The 16,794-nt window shown below is 43.4% G+C and overlaps 1 protein-coding gene across 1 annotated transcript in view; it reads right to left on the bottom strand.

The window, feature by feature from the left end:
- The window catches only part of SORCS2 (sortilin related VPS10 domain containing receptor 2), a 119,839-nt gene that overhangs the window by 55,166 nt on the left and 47,879 nt on the right, over positions 1-16,794 (bottom strand). Inside the window, exons 4-6 of the mRNA XM_081917757.1 lie at positions 10,373-10,537; positions 9,757-9,830; positions 1,364-1,428 (exon numbers count right to left, since the gene is read on the bottom strand). Of these exons, the coding sequence (XP_081773883.1) occupies positions 1,364-1,428; positions 9,757-9,830; positions 10,373-10,537 (304 nt within the window). The remainder of the gene's footprint in view (positions 1-1,363; positions 1,429-9,756; positions 9,831-10,372; positions 10,538-16,794) is intronic.

Raw genomic sequence — 16,794 nt, 5'->3', positions numbered from 1 at the left:
ACATTATTTTCCTGAAGCAGTTTAAGTTGACCTATTGTGAAAATGCGCATGCCACAAAAGGTTTGCCCAACAAATCTATCACCCAGTAGCTAGTGATATATAAATGTGGGTTGGGGTCCTCCTTTAGAAGTCAGGGATTCTGGGGGGTGGATGGGAGCCCATTAGAACTGCTTTGCTGCCCTGTGCCTGACTTCTTTGACAGCTGCTTTTCTCCTTTTAAAGCAGTTTGCCAGTTGTGAGGCAAACTACCCATGACACTGAACCGCATAACTTTAAGCTGGGTGGATCTTTTTTACAAATGCAAGTAGAAGCTGTGGTGTGTCCTCAGGACTAAAAGGGTCAGTAGACTTAAGCCCTTTCCCTGCTGTGCAGACTAGAGAAACTACACACACCCATGGCTGCCATTTGCATAGGGTGGGAATCCCCTCACAATGCAAATAGCAGCCTGGTGGCCAGGGGATTTTTGCTGATCACAGCAGCTCCAGAAAGGTTACAATTACCTCCCCAGTTGTAGTATTGAGCCTGGATTAGCATTATGTGTAGTATGGCCTACATCTTCTGGAGGTGGGTGGTTGGTACTGAGTAGCAGCAGTGGAAGGCCACTCTTCCTTTCTTGGAGCAATGGGTGAGGGGACAGTCAGCTCCTGAAGCATATTCTGCTTGAACTCGTTGTTCTAAGCACTGGTAGAAGGAAGCAACTCTTTCTCAGGTCTCCAAATAGCCCAAGAAGGACCCTATCCACATATTATTTCAGCACATGAACTTGACCTTAGCTCAGCATTCACTTAAAATTAGAATTACATGTTCATTATTAAAAAGCAAGACCAGATCACCATCTTTATAGCCTTTACAATGAAGCAAAGTATGGTGGCTTGACTTTAACTCAAAAAGAACTTCAAATTCATCCTACAGTTCTACATTACAGTAATGTAGAAACATTCCTAACACAGAGGTCTTGCAGACCTCTTGAATGCCTGGCAACGTTGGTATACTTAATGGAGCTCAGCTTTGCTGGGCTGGGCTGCTTGGTGGAAACCTCCATCAGCCTAATTCTCATTTGCGTATCCTCACCTGTAATTGTGTACAAAGAAAGCCTGCACTGTGAACTCTGTGCCTCATACTATATATATTTGCCATGTGAGCTAGTAGGTCTGCAGCCAAGGAATTGACTTATCTCATCTGAAAAGCCACAACCATCAACACAGGTTCACAATGACAGGTCATCTAGCCATTGCAGTAGCAAGGCAACAGAGATAAAATAGTCCTGCTGAATACATATAAGTAAAACAAATTTATGATATATGAAAAGTGTGTTTCTAAATAAAACAAAGCAGGAAATGGGGATCACCTCCCCAATGCCTACCTCCTCTGGGATCTTGGACTTCCATGTGAACCAAATTAGGGTCTTCATCAACTCCATCAACTGCCCTGGGAGCACAATGAAACCAAAACTTATCGCAGGACAGCTACAGACCTTGGGTACTTACTTACTTATATTTATGCCCTGCCCTCCCTCCCCAAGGAGCTCAGGGCAGCAGGTAAACAGAAGGATTTATATGGAACTGCTCACAACATCAAGCAAGACATCATTTTTTCTGCCTCCTGATTTTTAAGTATAATACAGTGGTACCTCAGGTTAAGTACTTAATTTGTTCCGGAGGTTTGTTCTTAACCTGAAACTGTTCTTAACCTGAAGCACCACTTTAGCTAATGGGGCCTCCTGCTGCTGCCGCACCGCCGGAGCCCGATTTCTGTTCTTATCCTGAAGCAAAGTTCTTAACCTGAAGCACTATTTCTGGGTTAGCAGAGTGTGTAACCTGAAGCATATGTAACCTAAAGCGTATGTAACCCAAGGTACCACTGTATATCAAAAAATGTAAAAGGTAAAAAAACAGAAAAACTAGGAGTCCAGAGTATCTCTAAAACTCCATTGTAGGTTACATGCAAGCAACACATACATTCCCATAGTGCACACATGCAAAAATATGCATTCCCATATAATACACGGGCAGTTCAGGGCAGTCAAGCCCCATCCCTTCACTTTGACATATTTAACTGTTGGCTTCAATCATAGCAGATAGCAAGACAAACAACGTCGGTGTTAGTGGAAGCTGAACCACAGCAGAAAAGAAATAGGCTCTGAAATAAAGCTTGTTGATGCAGCCTCTGTGTGGCCTTCCCCTCATGACACTTTCCTTTCTATATAATCCTTCCTTTTCTAAAAAGTAATTGTATTTGTTTTCAAAATAACAAAAGCAGGAAATAAATTTGAAAGCAACACACCATTATTTCTAATAGTCATGTCTGATTATTTTCAGAAAGTGTAACCGTTACAAAATTCAAATCAATGTGCTGAATGCGATGTCTAAAGCTCTTAATGCCCTTGGCTCAGTCCACCTTATGGAGAATTGTCTGGGAAGCTTCTGCTCTCTTTGTCAGGGTAGATCTGCAGCAAGGAGGTTTTCCTAGAGAAGCCTGCCAGATAGCAGGTTGCATCCAGTGCTTCATGAGAAGCATTTCAGTTCTCCAACAGGACTTGCCCTTTCTCTCCTCTGCTCCCCCTCCCTCGCAAAACATCTGGAGCAGATTTTGAGGGCGTTGTGGGGGAAAGAAGAGTAGGGGGAAGCACTGGTGCGTGAGCAGAATGGCAGCACTGGAAACAAACCAATTGTTTCTATTCTACAATTTTTTTAGTTCTTATTTGAACATGGTGAGCCTGCATTTAGTTATGATGCTCTGCTTTTGTTATTCCTGTCTGGGTGTTCGTAGGTTGTCTCTTTTCTTATTTCTTTGTATACCTATTTTTTCACTCTTGCATACCATTGTGGGTATTTCTAATGGGAAGTTAACTAATTTTAATAAAGAAACAAACAAACTCAACAGCATATCAAATTAATAGGTGTACATACAATCCTCCCTAAAGTCTTGAGGAAATTAAGGGTGTTAAATGTGCAACTCTATGATTCAGTACTAACTCCTAACACAGAGAATAATGTGTCAAGAAAAATCTAAAATACCACTTTTGTGGTGGGACCATTTGTTCCCATTTCATGCAGCAGGCTTTGTTGGATAATTGGGTTGCCTCCAAAACCCACATTTAGCCACCAAGGCTGTATTATACCCAAAACAACCCTTAAGAGATTCTGGCCAACTTTTTCCTGCCTCTAGTCAACACTTGATTCCTAGCAATGTGAGCAAATTCAGTTCTTGTGCAGATTTAGGTCTTGTAAACTCTTCTAAACTCATGCTGCACAAATGAAGCTTTCTAACCAGACAGAATCTGTCATATCTGTGTAATTATTATTTTCTAATTACCCCACTCCCACGGGGCATTCACTCATATGTATCTGATCCAAGAGATTTCAGAAATGTCATCCTTTGAATAACAACCTAAAACCCTCACTAACATCACAGATGGCCCTAGAGAATTTTCTCCCATTTGTCCTTCTGCACCAAGCTAACGTTGAGCTTACCCAAACACATAAACCGAGTCAAGATTTATTATTCGCAGTGTTGATTGACAAGTAAACCACCGCTCGATCATCCAGTCAAAACAGCATTATTCATAAGTACAATAAAACAACTAGCTCAAAAGATGTTGTTGTTGCTGCTGCTACATACTGCTCTATTGGGGATTATTTTTATATATAAAAAAAGTGTACCGAATAAGCAGTCTGCTCTAATTAGCATGAAAGGCTAATGTCTTCTGGCACTTTGAGTTACTTGAAGAGAAAGAAAATAACTTGATCTTCACAACAGTGTATGTTTAATTTATGGGCTCTGGGTTTTTTTTACTAAATAGACTTGCTTATGACATTTCTGTCCTGCATTCCACACTGTGCATTTTCTTTACTTTTATTTTAATTATTTATCTCTATACACAGAAGAACAAAGGCAAATGAGGTATAAACAGAATAGAAAGCTATACAGATGTACAATGTTTTGAATAATATTAAAGACTGAAAGCTGTACATCAAAGAACATACAAAGTGAATACAAAGGTGGAGTAATTTAAAAGACTACATTTCAAAAAAGTTAATCATTTGAAGACTTCCAGCCTAATTTTCTTTCAGATATATATCATTAATATTTTCATAGAATCATGAAATCAAACTCTATTCCTATAATTCTTTATTGCCACTTAATGTAGGTAGCCACAGGCTTTCAACCAATCAGTGCTTCCTTATACTTCAACATTTTGAGCATCACGGTTGGTTTTATCATTTAATTATTACAAAGTTACCCCTATGCTTCCAGGGCAGCAAACACCAAAGTGGTAAAATAATACAATTTACTACAACAACAAATATTTTAATATATCTAAAAAAACATGTAGAATTCAATTCCAATCTATTACCTCCAAGGATGTGGACAGGCTGCTTGGACAAGTGAAACCAACCACCTGTCTCCTTGATCCTTGCCCATCCTGGCTCATAAAAGTGAGCCGGGAAGGACTGAGTGATGGGCTCTGCGGGCTGGTGAATGTTTCCCTCTGTGAGGGAGCCTTCCCAGACCTGCTGAAAGAGGCGGTTATTAAACCGCTTCTTAAAAAAACATCTTTGGACCCGGCCAATATGGCCACCTATCGCCCAGTCTCAAATCTTCCATTCTTGGGCAAGGTAATTGAGCAGGTGAACAACTCCAAGCACGCCTGGAGGATGCGAACCATTTGGATCCCTTCCAATCAGGATTCAGACCTCATCATGGGACTGAAACTGTCTTGGTCACACTGGTCAATGATCTCTGGTGGGCTAGGGACAGAGGGAGAAGCTGTTTCGTGGTTCTGCTGGATCTCCTAGTGGCTTTTGATACCATTGACCATGGTATCCTTCTAGACCATCTATGGAATATGGTTCTGCTCCCTCCTCCTGGGCTGTGTCCAGAAAGTGGTGTTGGGGGATGAGTGTTCAGACCCCTGGGCTCTCAATTGTGGGGTGCCTCAGGGCTCTGTCTTCTCCCTGATGCTCTTCAACATTTATGTGAAGTTGCTGAGAGAGATAATCAGGGGGTTTGGGCTGGGTGTTCAGCAGTTCTTGGATGACACCCAGCTCTACCTCTCTTTTAAATCAGAAGGCAGTGAATGTCCTGTGTGAGTGTCTGGAGGCAGTTGAAGGATTGAAGGTGGCTAACAGACTGAGGTTCAATCCTGACAAGACATAAATACTGTTTTGGGGGGAAAGGGGGTGGTTGGGTGTGGGGGACTCCCTGGTCCTGAACAGGTAACTGTGACCCTGAAGGACCAGGTCTGCAGCCTTCGAGTCATTTTGGACTCACAGCTGTCCATGGAGACACAGGTTAATTCTGTGTCCAGGGCAGCTGTCTACCAGCTCCATCTGGTACGCAGGCTGAGACCCTACCTGCCCGTGGACTGTCTTGGCAGAGTCGTGCATGCTCTGGTTATCTCCTGCTTGGACTACTACAATGTGCTCTACGTGGGACTACCTTTGAAGGTGACCCGGAAACTGCAATTAATCCAGAATGCGGCAGCTAGACTGGTGACTGGGAGTGGCTGCCAGGACCACATAACATTGGTCCTAAATTAAGCTGATTTGCTTGTGGCATTCACTGGTCCCAGTACATTTCCGAGCACAATTCGAAGTGTTGGTGCTGACCTTTAAAGCCCTAAATAGCCTCAGCCCAGTATACCTGAAGGACTGTCTCCACCCCCCACGCTCAGCCCGGTCAACTGAGGTCCTCCTCGGTCTTCTGCAGGTTCCCTCACTGCAAGAAGAGAAGTTACAGGGAACCAGGCAGAGGGCCTTCTCAGTAGTGGTGCCCTCCCTGTGGAATGTTCTCCCTTCAGATGTCAAGGAGATAAAAAAACTACACAAACTACACAACTTTTAGAAGATATCTGAAGGCAGCCCTGTATTGGGAGGTTTTCAGTGTTTGATGTTTTATTGTGTTTTTATATATGCTATATAAAAGTATGGTGGGTATGATGATGATGATGATATATCCTCACAGCTAATAATTTCAAGCTTGCCAATTACTATTTATCACCAAGTTTTCTAATGAGTTCTATTTCAGCAGGGGGTTTTGTTGTTGTTCTCCCACATTTAACATATATTGAACTTTACATAATGAGCTAATTGACATTTGGATTTGCAAGAGTAGTTACTCTACCTCAGTGATCATACACCAGGGTGTCAGGGACTGGCTGGAGGCACCAGCCCTGTAGATGATCCTGCCTGCCTGACAGGGGGGACCATTTTCGGGCCCAGGGCCACACTCCCTTCTCAACAACCTTCTGAGACCCATATGGAAGCAAAAATGAGTGGAGCAACAAATGTAGTCAGCTAGGGTTTTTTTCTGCAAATTAATTTTTATTCCTATTCAAATTTATAACACATCAAAACCTAATTAAAATAAATTTAATACAGTTTTTTTCAAAACTGGTTTCCCACTCTTTCACATATAGTGTATTCCAATTCATCCCTTTTACATGCTGCTTATTTTACAAATTTATCACCAATTAACATCCATTTTTTAAGCAAATTCTTCATCCCTCAGCTGTACCTTTACCAACTCCTGCATAAAAATAAAACAAAACTATATCAAATAACAACAAGTGAGGTTATAGTAGTTTAAATCTTTCATCTTTCAAACTTGCATGTAGTTTCATTTTCTTCCAATCTCTGCACAGATCCTTCCAATGAAGACTCATCCTTAAACCAGATTCTTTCCTTTTAATGTTCAGTCTTTGCTCCAGCCTTTCAAGGCCATCAGTTACATTCCTTTGGAGATAAAGCTTTTACCACCAACCCTTTATGTTAGGAAGGAGATATGCCATATTACCATATTTCCTGGAGAATTCCAACCATAAAAGACTTGGCCACCTTTTTGTCTGAGGGCAAATGTATCTTGCCCCTTACAGTTCCAAATGAACCACTACACCAATATATTCACTTCTTCAGGCCGACTTACGTACTATTTACTTTAATCCCTCATGGCTATTACTTGATCATAGTGATCAGTTCCAGTCTTTCCAACATAAGTTCAAATTTTGTTCTGAGGTCTTTTGTCAAGATGATCCACTGCAAATTCAGCCAGTCTCAAAGTCACCAAGCACAACCCAGGCGATCTCTTTTCCTCCATTTCTCTAATGGAGAAATTATATGCCATTGTTATTTGCTTTGCTTTCACATTCCAAGCACTTTCCTCACTTTTTAATCCTCATTTTTTCGGGGGGGGGGGGGCAGTAAAATAAAGCCTTGGCAATTTCCAAGTAAAACATCAAAAAAACTGCCCCACTGCCTCTAATTCCAGTTAACAGCAGGAGTTGTCCTTTCAAGTCATTGAAATTTCAAATAAATACCTTCATAGTCCCAGTCCTCTGAGCCGGCAGCTGATTTGCTTGTGGCATCCCTTCAATATGTTGCCCAAAGAGCGCCTTTTAAACTTCTATTCAAGTTAGCCAAAACTCGAAGAGGAGCTCTACCACGCACTGAGGCAGACAGTGGAGAAGCTCTCACCCAGCACTTCCCCCTGCCTGCCCCTGCAGGGACAAACCCAGGCACCACAGGCACCTGCAGGTATCTTAGTCTCCCCAATTCCTACTGAGGAGGTCCAGGGGCCTTTATGGGCTCCTTACCCTCCTACTTTTTGTCCAAGCCTCTCTTCAGCCCTGGAGGACAGGAAAGATCCGTTGTCATCAGTTGAGGCAGAAGTGGAAACCAGTTAGTTTCTACACACACCAGTACACTGCTCTCCACCCTACACCTGGGCAAGCAAGAAGCATCATCGGAGCAATTCTATGATTCTATATGGTGTTTCCTGCTTGGCAGGGGGTTGGACTCGATGGCCCTTGTGGTCTCTTCCAACTCTATGATTCTATGAGTTCGTTCCAGCCAGGCAAAACCACTCAGGGTGGAAAGAAGGGCCCATGATGGGGCAGCGGGAGAGTCTCAAGGGCCAAACAGAGAAGTCAAGAGGGTTCTTGGGCCTGAGCATCCCCACTTCTGCCATATACCAAAAGCTTTTTGCCTTAGGGCACATGTGATAGAAGTCTCACTTATTTATTTTTTTACAAAGCCAGCAGTGGTCACCTCCAACTTTGCTCACAATATTATTTCCCCCAAGTGACCTGTGCCCTGATATATGTTTTTGTGTGTTCTATACTTCCCACATTCATTTTTCATCAATTAATTTGCTATATGAATCCTCCTTACAAGAATGGTAGTTTGATTGGGTTTTGTCACATAATACTTAAAAGTAGTGATTCAAGGAATTATACTGAAATAACTGGATCAGATTGTAGAATCAAATACCATATTTTTCGCTCTATAACACCCACCTGACCATAACACGCACATCGTTTTTAGAGGAGGAAAACAAGGGGGGGAATTCTGAAGAAACAGTGGATGTATCATTTTTGTGCCTCATGCTGATCTGATGGTGAATTTGGGGTGACCCAATGCAAAAATCCTGAGAATCCCTGTGGATCTGTGCTTTGTAACCACGTTTTTGACCCAATGCAAAGATCCTGAGGATCCATGTGGATCCATGCTTTGTAACCACGTTTTTGCACCATTGAAGCCCCAGGCAACAGTGGGTGCGTGATTTTTTTGGTGCAGGCTGTAGCCATGGACATGCTATGTGATCTGATGGTGAATTTGGGGTGACCCAATGCAAAGATCCTGAGGATCCATGTGGATCCGTGCTTTGTAACCATGTTTTAAGTGGGGAGGGAAGGAAAAACACAGAAGGGACAAGGAGCACGAGAGGGGTGTGCAGAGAAGCAGCTGGCTAAGAATGCAGGAGAGGGGTTTAACGGGAGGGAGGAAAGGAAGGCAAAAGTTTCCCCCCACCCAGCCACCCAAGCCAGCCCTCTCTCTCTCTCTCTCTCTCTCTCTCCCACCTGCATGTTTTCCAGCTGCCTGCGAGTCCCTAAAATGCTTCCCTGGATGCAGCAGCACCGGAGCACGGAGAGGAATTAGAAGGAAGGACGCGATCCTTTCCTTTCCCCTCTGCGGGAGGGGATTTGCCTGCTCTTTGTTCCGTTTGAGCAAACAGCAACCGAAACAGAAGCGGGTTGGGCAGTAAGACCCTGAGGCAGAATGCAGGAAAGCAACAGCTTCCTCTCTCCAACGATTGGATTTTTGCCTGATTTTTGCCCCTGCGCTCGGGCCAGTCGGCTCCAGGGACCACACATTCGCTCAATAACACGCACAGACATTTCCCCTTACTTTTTAGGAGAAAAAATCTGTGTGTTATAGAGAAAAAAGTACGGTATATAAAATATAAGTATATTATCTATTATCTAGTGTTTAGTGGAGCTGAGGAAGTTTCTCAGTTACCTTTGACACAGGGCTCAGATTTGCAGGCGCAAAATTTTCTGCTTTGTTGCAATGAATTGGAAAGCCTTTGGAATATGTGTGCTCTTTGTCTAAATCAGAGCTCACATGCCTCTACCAAATCAATGGATGAGGGTGACACCATTGAAGAGTGGGCCACTGAAGAAGCAGGACTAGTTGTATCTATTTGTTCTACCATGTCTACAGAAACCACAGGTCACTCAATTGTATTAGCTTTCCAGAAGTTGCTGGACTGCCAGTTCCCTGAATCCTTGAACACTGGCCATGCTGGCTGGGGCTAATGAGAGCTGGAGTCCAATAGTATGGAGGGCCAAGGATTCCCAGGCCCTGGAGTAGTGTATTCCTTCATCCAAGGATAATTTTCATCAAACCACACTAACAAACCAACAAAAGATCTGCCTTAACTCTAATTTCTGGAGACCAACATTATGTTTCTTACCAAAATATATGGTCTTTTGACACGTGATCCTGCAGGAGTGTCCATTTTGTCCCCAAGTCAAGAGATGCATAAAGCTTAAAATATAATAAAAGCAGAACATGTTAGTACAGTTTTTATTTAATCCTTCTTACAAAGTACAATAAGCACAGGCAAATGAATTTTCAAGGCTGGAAGTAATATGCGAGCGAGCTGTTCAGGTGATCAAATTACTGGCTGCCATCCCTTAGTTCATTTCAATTTGTTTAAATATCAACAAAACATGACCAAAAAGGAAGCAACATTCAGATTCATATAAATAATCATAGCATAAGAGAATGGTTCACACATGTACATTCATCGTCATGACTTTCATATACCTAATATCACTTCCTTACTGGCTGGCGTCATCTCAAACCCAATGCTGTTCAATGGACTCTGTTCAGTTATTCAGCTGTGAAACACTAACTGCTGAAGAATAGTATGATATGGATGTGTGTAGGGGACAGCCTACACTGAATGACCTGAATAATAATTTTCCATTGCTAAATAATGTCAACCTTATCTGAATACTATTCCTCTAAAGTGGTTAGAACTTATTTTGGTATAACATTTCAGAATACCGCTTGACCCTTCTTACCTGCCCCTCCTTGGTGTAGGCAAGCACTTTATCCTCCTGCTTTGGATGAAAAATCAGGGTTTCCACAAAGAAATTAATAGGCTGCTTTTGAAAAGTTGCTCCTTCATCTGTGCTAATAAAAAGACTCTGATCCAGGTCATTATGGGAAGAACTTACAAGAATTATCTACAAAAGAAAAGAACAGCAGATTAGCCAGACTCTTGTACTACCTACAGGAATCTTTTTCATCATATTAAAAGGCAAAGAAATGTAGGAGCGGAAAATAGGTACAGATGTACTGAGCTGATTCAGCTCAATCTTCCTTCCAACTGGTCCAGAAACCAAAAGAGGAACTATATCAGCCATTTTTTGACCAAACTGCGGGAGGCAGTGGAGGACAGAGGTGCCTGGCGTTCTCTGGTCCATGGGGTCATGAAGAGTCGGACACGACTAAACGACTAAACAACAACAATCAGCCAATTAATGCTAATCCCTTTAGGACAGGTCATATAAACTACAATTATAACCATTGGTTTTATGCCACTTCAACTCCCACGGCTTTTCCTAAAAACAACAACCTAGGATTTGTAGGATGATGACGTAGGAATTCTGTATTTAGGATCCCCTATGCTACTTCTCCATAGAACTACAATTCCCAGGATCTCCTGAAGACGAGAAGGGACTTTTATAGCACAATCGTATAAATGTTAACTCAAAAGAAAGTTCCATTTTGTTCTATGGTGCTTATTCCCTAATAGTAGGGTTGCAGTCTAGAACCAGAATTACGGTATCCTCGTGCTTTATCAGTGATCATATCACAACTGGCACAAGATGTTTGGAAGGAGGCAGCAAAATACGGGGGACAAGGACTGCAGTTGGAAGGAGGAGGGGATAATAAAATGTTGGAAACAACTAATCTTCCTAATACTACCATTAATGCTGCAAAGCTGCTTCCTAAGACAGTATTTTCCTTACTGAGCGATACAATACATTTTAAAATGACAATTCTTTGCCCATGTGCTCATAATCTAAAAAATGTCAACATGTACATGGTAAATCTCTAGCGGTGGTGAGAGTCAGCAGTCAATTATTTGTCTAGATTACAATTCACTGCAAACTGCATAAAGAAACAATCTGAATTCTGCAAGAGGAATTGTCTCATGCAGGCATCCTGTTGGAGGCACACTGCAGTACCTTTCACGGTTCCCACTGGCAGACCTATTCAGGCATTTATAATTTTCATGTGCTAACAGCCAAGCAGCAATGTCCTGGGGGGCCCTGAAGCAGGGGAGGCCCCCTATGTCTAGCCTTCATCCTCAAACCCATAAAGGTAAAGGTAAAGGTACCCCTGCCCGTACGGGCCAGTCTTGCCAGACTCTGGGGTTGTGCGCCCATCTCACTTAAGAGGCCAGGGGCCAGCGCTGTCCGGAGACACTTCCGGGTCACGTGGCCAGCGTGACATCGCTGCTCTGGCGAGCCAGAGCCGCACACGGAAACGGCGTTTACCTTCCCGCTAGAAAGCGGTCCCTATTTATCTACTTGCACCCGGAGGTGCTTTCGAACTGCTAGGTTGGCAGGCGCTGGGACCGAGCAGCGGGAGCACACCCCGCCGCAGGGATTCGAACCGCCGACCTTTCGATCGGCAAGTCCTAGGCGCTGAGGCTTTAACCCACAGTGCCACCTGCGTCCCTTCCTCAAACCCATAGAGTGCTGTAAAAGGTGACCTGCCAGCAGGGCTGGGGCTTGGCAGCTCAGCAAACCTGCTCCCCCTCACCTGCCAGTTTGCACACAACCCAAATGACAATCCACTCCGGATTTTGCTTGGAACTAGACTGTATCCACTAACTGCAGATCCAGAATTAGCTGTTTTCAACTCAAGAGTGAGTAACAGTGTCACTCACTGTCCACAAGTGACATTTCAGAGGAGACTGAAAGGCTGTTGTACCATGGATGATGAAATAACACAGTGAAACACAGTGAGGTGAACAAATTAGTTCAAGATACATTCTGTGTGTAAGCAAAACCACTGAAGACCCCCCCACCCCTCCTCATAGAGCCAAAGGTCAGATTATCACATTATTGTGCAGTGTGGCTGCTGCTGAAAAATCCCTGCAGGGTTGCGGAGCTGCAGGCAACATATGGAGCAAAATAACCATACTTCTTTGAGGGGAGGGGAGGGGAGGGAGCCAGGGCTGCAACCCCTATGGCTGAATGCACGAGCTTAGAGATGCCCAAGTGGTTCTCTGGCATGTGGACTGTGGGTCCAAACAGGTGTGATGTAAGCATGCAAATGCACACAGCAGCTGTTGTTTATTTTAGCAATAGCAAGCTGCAGGGACATTCAATCAGGATCGGGACTGCAGCACACAGAGAGGAGGGACAGGTTAACCATTTCACGCACGCAACAGTCCCAACATGCTTGCCTCCTGGAGCTAATACAGGAGTAGGCAACCTAAGGCCCATGGGCCACAAGCAGCCCATGGGGGTCATTTAACCGGCCCACGAGCAGCCCCCAAACTGAGCCGCCCGCTTGGCAAGTCCCCACGTGCTGCACTAAACCTGTGTGGTGTGGGGACTCGCTTCTGCGGGCCTAGAAATTGCATCTGCGCAGACGCAGACACCGGAAATTGTGGGTGTGTGCACACGCAATGCAGCCCACGGAGGGATCTCTGCTGGAGTGAACCGGCCCAGGCGAGGTAAACTTTGCTGACCCCTGAGCTAATAGAAGCTTCTGGAGGAAGGGGTTTTGGCAGGACTGCAGAGGGAGGTAAGAGTTAACTCCATTATCACAAAGCTGAGGTTCCAATTCCTCTTGAGGCCGCAGGAAGAGAGAGCTGTTATTGTTATAAGAAAAAATCAGGCATGTTAAATGCGTTCGCACATTCAACATCATGCCTTTTCAGTCAGATGTTATGAATGTTAAGCGCTACATACGGCAAGGGGCCAAGAGCATGGCAAAGAAGCGTTTTGCTGCCATTCATGCTGCAGCAATAAGAGCAACAATGAAATCAGACCAGAGTCGGCTAGTGCTACAACTTCAGGATACCTGCAATGGATACTCTGAAAATACCTAGTGTTCATTTTCAGGGCTTACCTTGAGCCTGAACTACAATATTAAGAGGAAAAGACTAAAATTGATTTTGGACTTAAATAGGAGATCAACTTGGGAGGGGGTGGAATCCTAATATGAATTACCATAACTAGCTCACTATCGGGCAATTTGCCATTTCTCAATTTCCTTTCATTATTTGTAAAATTAGAATATTGCATTATCTCTAATATTGCAGTAATCAGTAAGATTAAGATTGTAAAACACTGTGCAAATTACACATGATCCAACACGATTCATAACAACACAACTGTGGTGTTCTGTTCCAAATTCATGTGCTGCACAGAGGGATCCTCAGTTTGCGTGCTTCCATCAGCCTCTGATAGTGGGAGAAAAGATTTCCAGAAGCAGCAAAGAACAGAGTAAACTGGGCTCACTCTAGAAGACAATTACAGTGGTACCTTGGTTCTCAATCATAATCTGTTCTGGAAGTCCATTTGACTTCCAAAACGTTTGAAAACCAAGGCGCGGCTTCTGATTGGCTGCAGGAGTTTCCTGCACTCAAGCATAAGCCACATCGGACATTCAGCTTCCAAAAAACATTCAAAAACCAGAACTCTTACTTCCAGGTTTTTGGCGTTTGGGAGCCAATTTGTTCGTCAACTAGGCCGTTCAAGAACCAAGATTCCACTGTAATTATTCACGGAGTTCATTTTCTATCCCACCAATTCCCAAGAGTTGCAGCCTAGTAACAACAGTTTAGGAGGGAAATATAATGAAAGCAGAATGCTCAATTAACAAGCAAATCATGCAGAAATTAAATTATACCCCATGTCTGCTCAACACAGGCTTAAATAGAAAGACTATAAGCACTGCCTGGTGGTATTCAGACTGCATGCATTCCAGTGCTCTACTCCATGTGGAAGTGGACTGAGCCCCGCAAAGAAGAAGCTATGCTACAGGGTGAGTCCTTTAAAAGAGGCTCTGTGGATACAGAGTATACATGTTCCACGGGGCCTCTTTTAAAAGACTCACCCTGTACATTTAGAAGCTATACAAAAGAGGAACTGGCAACCAAGCACAGGAGCCAACTCCTAGGGGCTGAGTAGTCTTTAGCCCACCGCAAAAAAATATTTGAGGGGCCACCCCCCCAAAAAAAAAGTTGGTGGGCATTGCCATTCAAATAGTGTGTGTGTGCCACGTCATGTGATTGATTATGCAGGGCGGGGCCTACCTGGGCCTATTACTCAAGTTGGCACCCCTGCAACCAAGCAACTCCTAACTATTCTGACATGTGGGCCACTGCTCCTGGAAAAACCAATCACAGATAGATTTCCAGAGCCTCATTGACAGTCTGTAGTCTGGCAGCAAAGCCAGAGAAGTTCTTTGATGCTCTACATCTCTTTCCAATGAAATGTCCATGTACCACCAAAAGAAATGTGCATGAAACGAAAATGCGGCATATCAAAACATGAAGAAGGAAATCCATAATGTTTAGAGATTCCTGTCCACAACCTTCTGACACACCAAAAACATTCCAACCTTGCTTGCACCTGTACAACAAACTGCCAAGGACATTTGTAATACAACAGAAAGAGGAGTAACTTGTCAGATTTGTAATAATATAAAATTCTCCTCCTGCTAACCAGGATTCTGGGATAAGAAATGCACCAATATACAGTGGCATTCTGCTCTTCATATATTAGTAGCCAGTTTTTTCTTTCAGATTTCTCCATGTGATTGTGTAAGTGGGTAACAGGTACATGGAGAAAGTCTAGTGTGAGTCAGGGTTCATTCACACTTCCGCTTGTCTTGTGCCAAATGATTTTGTCTTTGCCCTATTGCTTCCCCTGGAAAACCTGTTCTTTAGTGCTAAATCGGAACAAACAGCAATCTGAGACAAACCTGGTTGCCATTTGTTCTGATTCAGCACTAAACCATGGATTTCCCCAGGGGAAAGCAGCAGGCAAATCGGAGGTGGGATGAGTCTGTACATGCAGCCCTCATCCCTGCCACACTCACCTCAGCCATTGTGAGCACAGAAATGGCTGCATACACATCCAGTGTACACTAGTCTCTCTACATGGCAGTGCACCCGTGTATATAATCGTACGGAGGAGTCTGTTCACTCCATTACTCATTAAAAACATGAATTTAGGTAAATTGATCTCAGTTGACATATGCTATTCTATGTGCTACCTGGAGATGGCAGCATTAAATTTCCCTCTGTATTGTTCTAGCCTCTATCCCATACTATTATGCAATTTCACATTCCAGAAGTACTCTGCAGTGGTTTTCAATAACTACGTGAAAGAAATATCTTGCAACTGCTGTTAATTTGGGAGCGTTACCAAATTATGAGCTTATTTTTGTACTCTGTCAGCATATGTTCTGTGTAGCAGGTGGTATGTAGAAATGTCTTTTAATATAAAAAACCATAAAACATAATGCAACAGAATTTACACCTTCTAGTTTTTGGCTACTGGAAAATTCACACTGCGTGCATATTATTTTTGTGTGCCTCCTTGGATAAGATGCTGCAGGTATGATTCCATGTGAACAGTATTCATCTATATCAGGGACGTCCAACTCCCGATAGACTGCGATCTACTCACAGTATAAAAAAACCGGCAGTGATCTACTCAAAGTTGTGGAGCTTTTTTTAGAAAGCCAAAGTTGGTGGGGTTTTGTTTTGTTTTTTTGCTTTTTTGTAAGGAGATCGCTGAGGAGCCAGAGGTCAACCAGGGTCTACCAGGAACACCATGCGATGTACCAGTAGATCATGATCTACCTGTTGGACATGCCTGATCTATACCAAAATGACTAAAAGTTTTGTCTGTTTGCCTCATACCATTAGTGGGTGTGGGAGTAGGAAAGCCAGCTGTGAGAAGGAAGGGGGCAGAAGAGAGCAAGGCAAAGAGCCGCCATGCCCACCTGCTCCACCAAATGGGACTGGCCTCCGCATCCCCTCACCATGGACATCGCAAATCAAGGGCCCCCTCCCTTGCACAATGCACAATTCAAGGACCAGACATGCCTTATGGGGAGGGGGAGCTGAATGGAACCAGAACAAAGAATCCATTGTGAGGTCTGCATTTTAGAAGAATGAAAGCAACAGGGACAAGAAAATGTTAGGAGGAAGCAATTACTTATTTTATAGTTCCCCAAACAAGTCATGCCAGATGAATCTCATGTCTCTTTTTGATAAGAGTTACAAGCTTGGTAGAACAAGCTGGGGAACGATGTGGATGTAATGTACTTTTGTACATAGAGATGTCAGAAATGAATGAGGCAATGGGTGCTTCCGGAATACACCCAAAATGATTTTTTTAAAAAAGTAACATGGCATTATTGTTGGCTATATCAACTATGTTTTATCTGATCCCCCACTGTT

The sequence above is a fragment of the Podarcis melisellensis genome (assembly GCF_964234715.1).
Source record: "Podarcis melisellensis genome assembly, chromosome: 7".
Lineage (NCBI taxonomy): Eukaryota > Metazoa > Chordata > Lepidosauria > Squamata > Lacertidae > Podarcis > Podarcis melisellensis.
The sequence above is the reverse complement of the archived record's forward strand: the minus strand, read 5'-3'. Positions and strand labels throughout refer to the sequence as shown.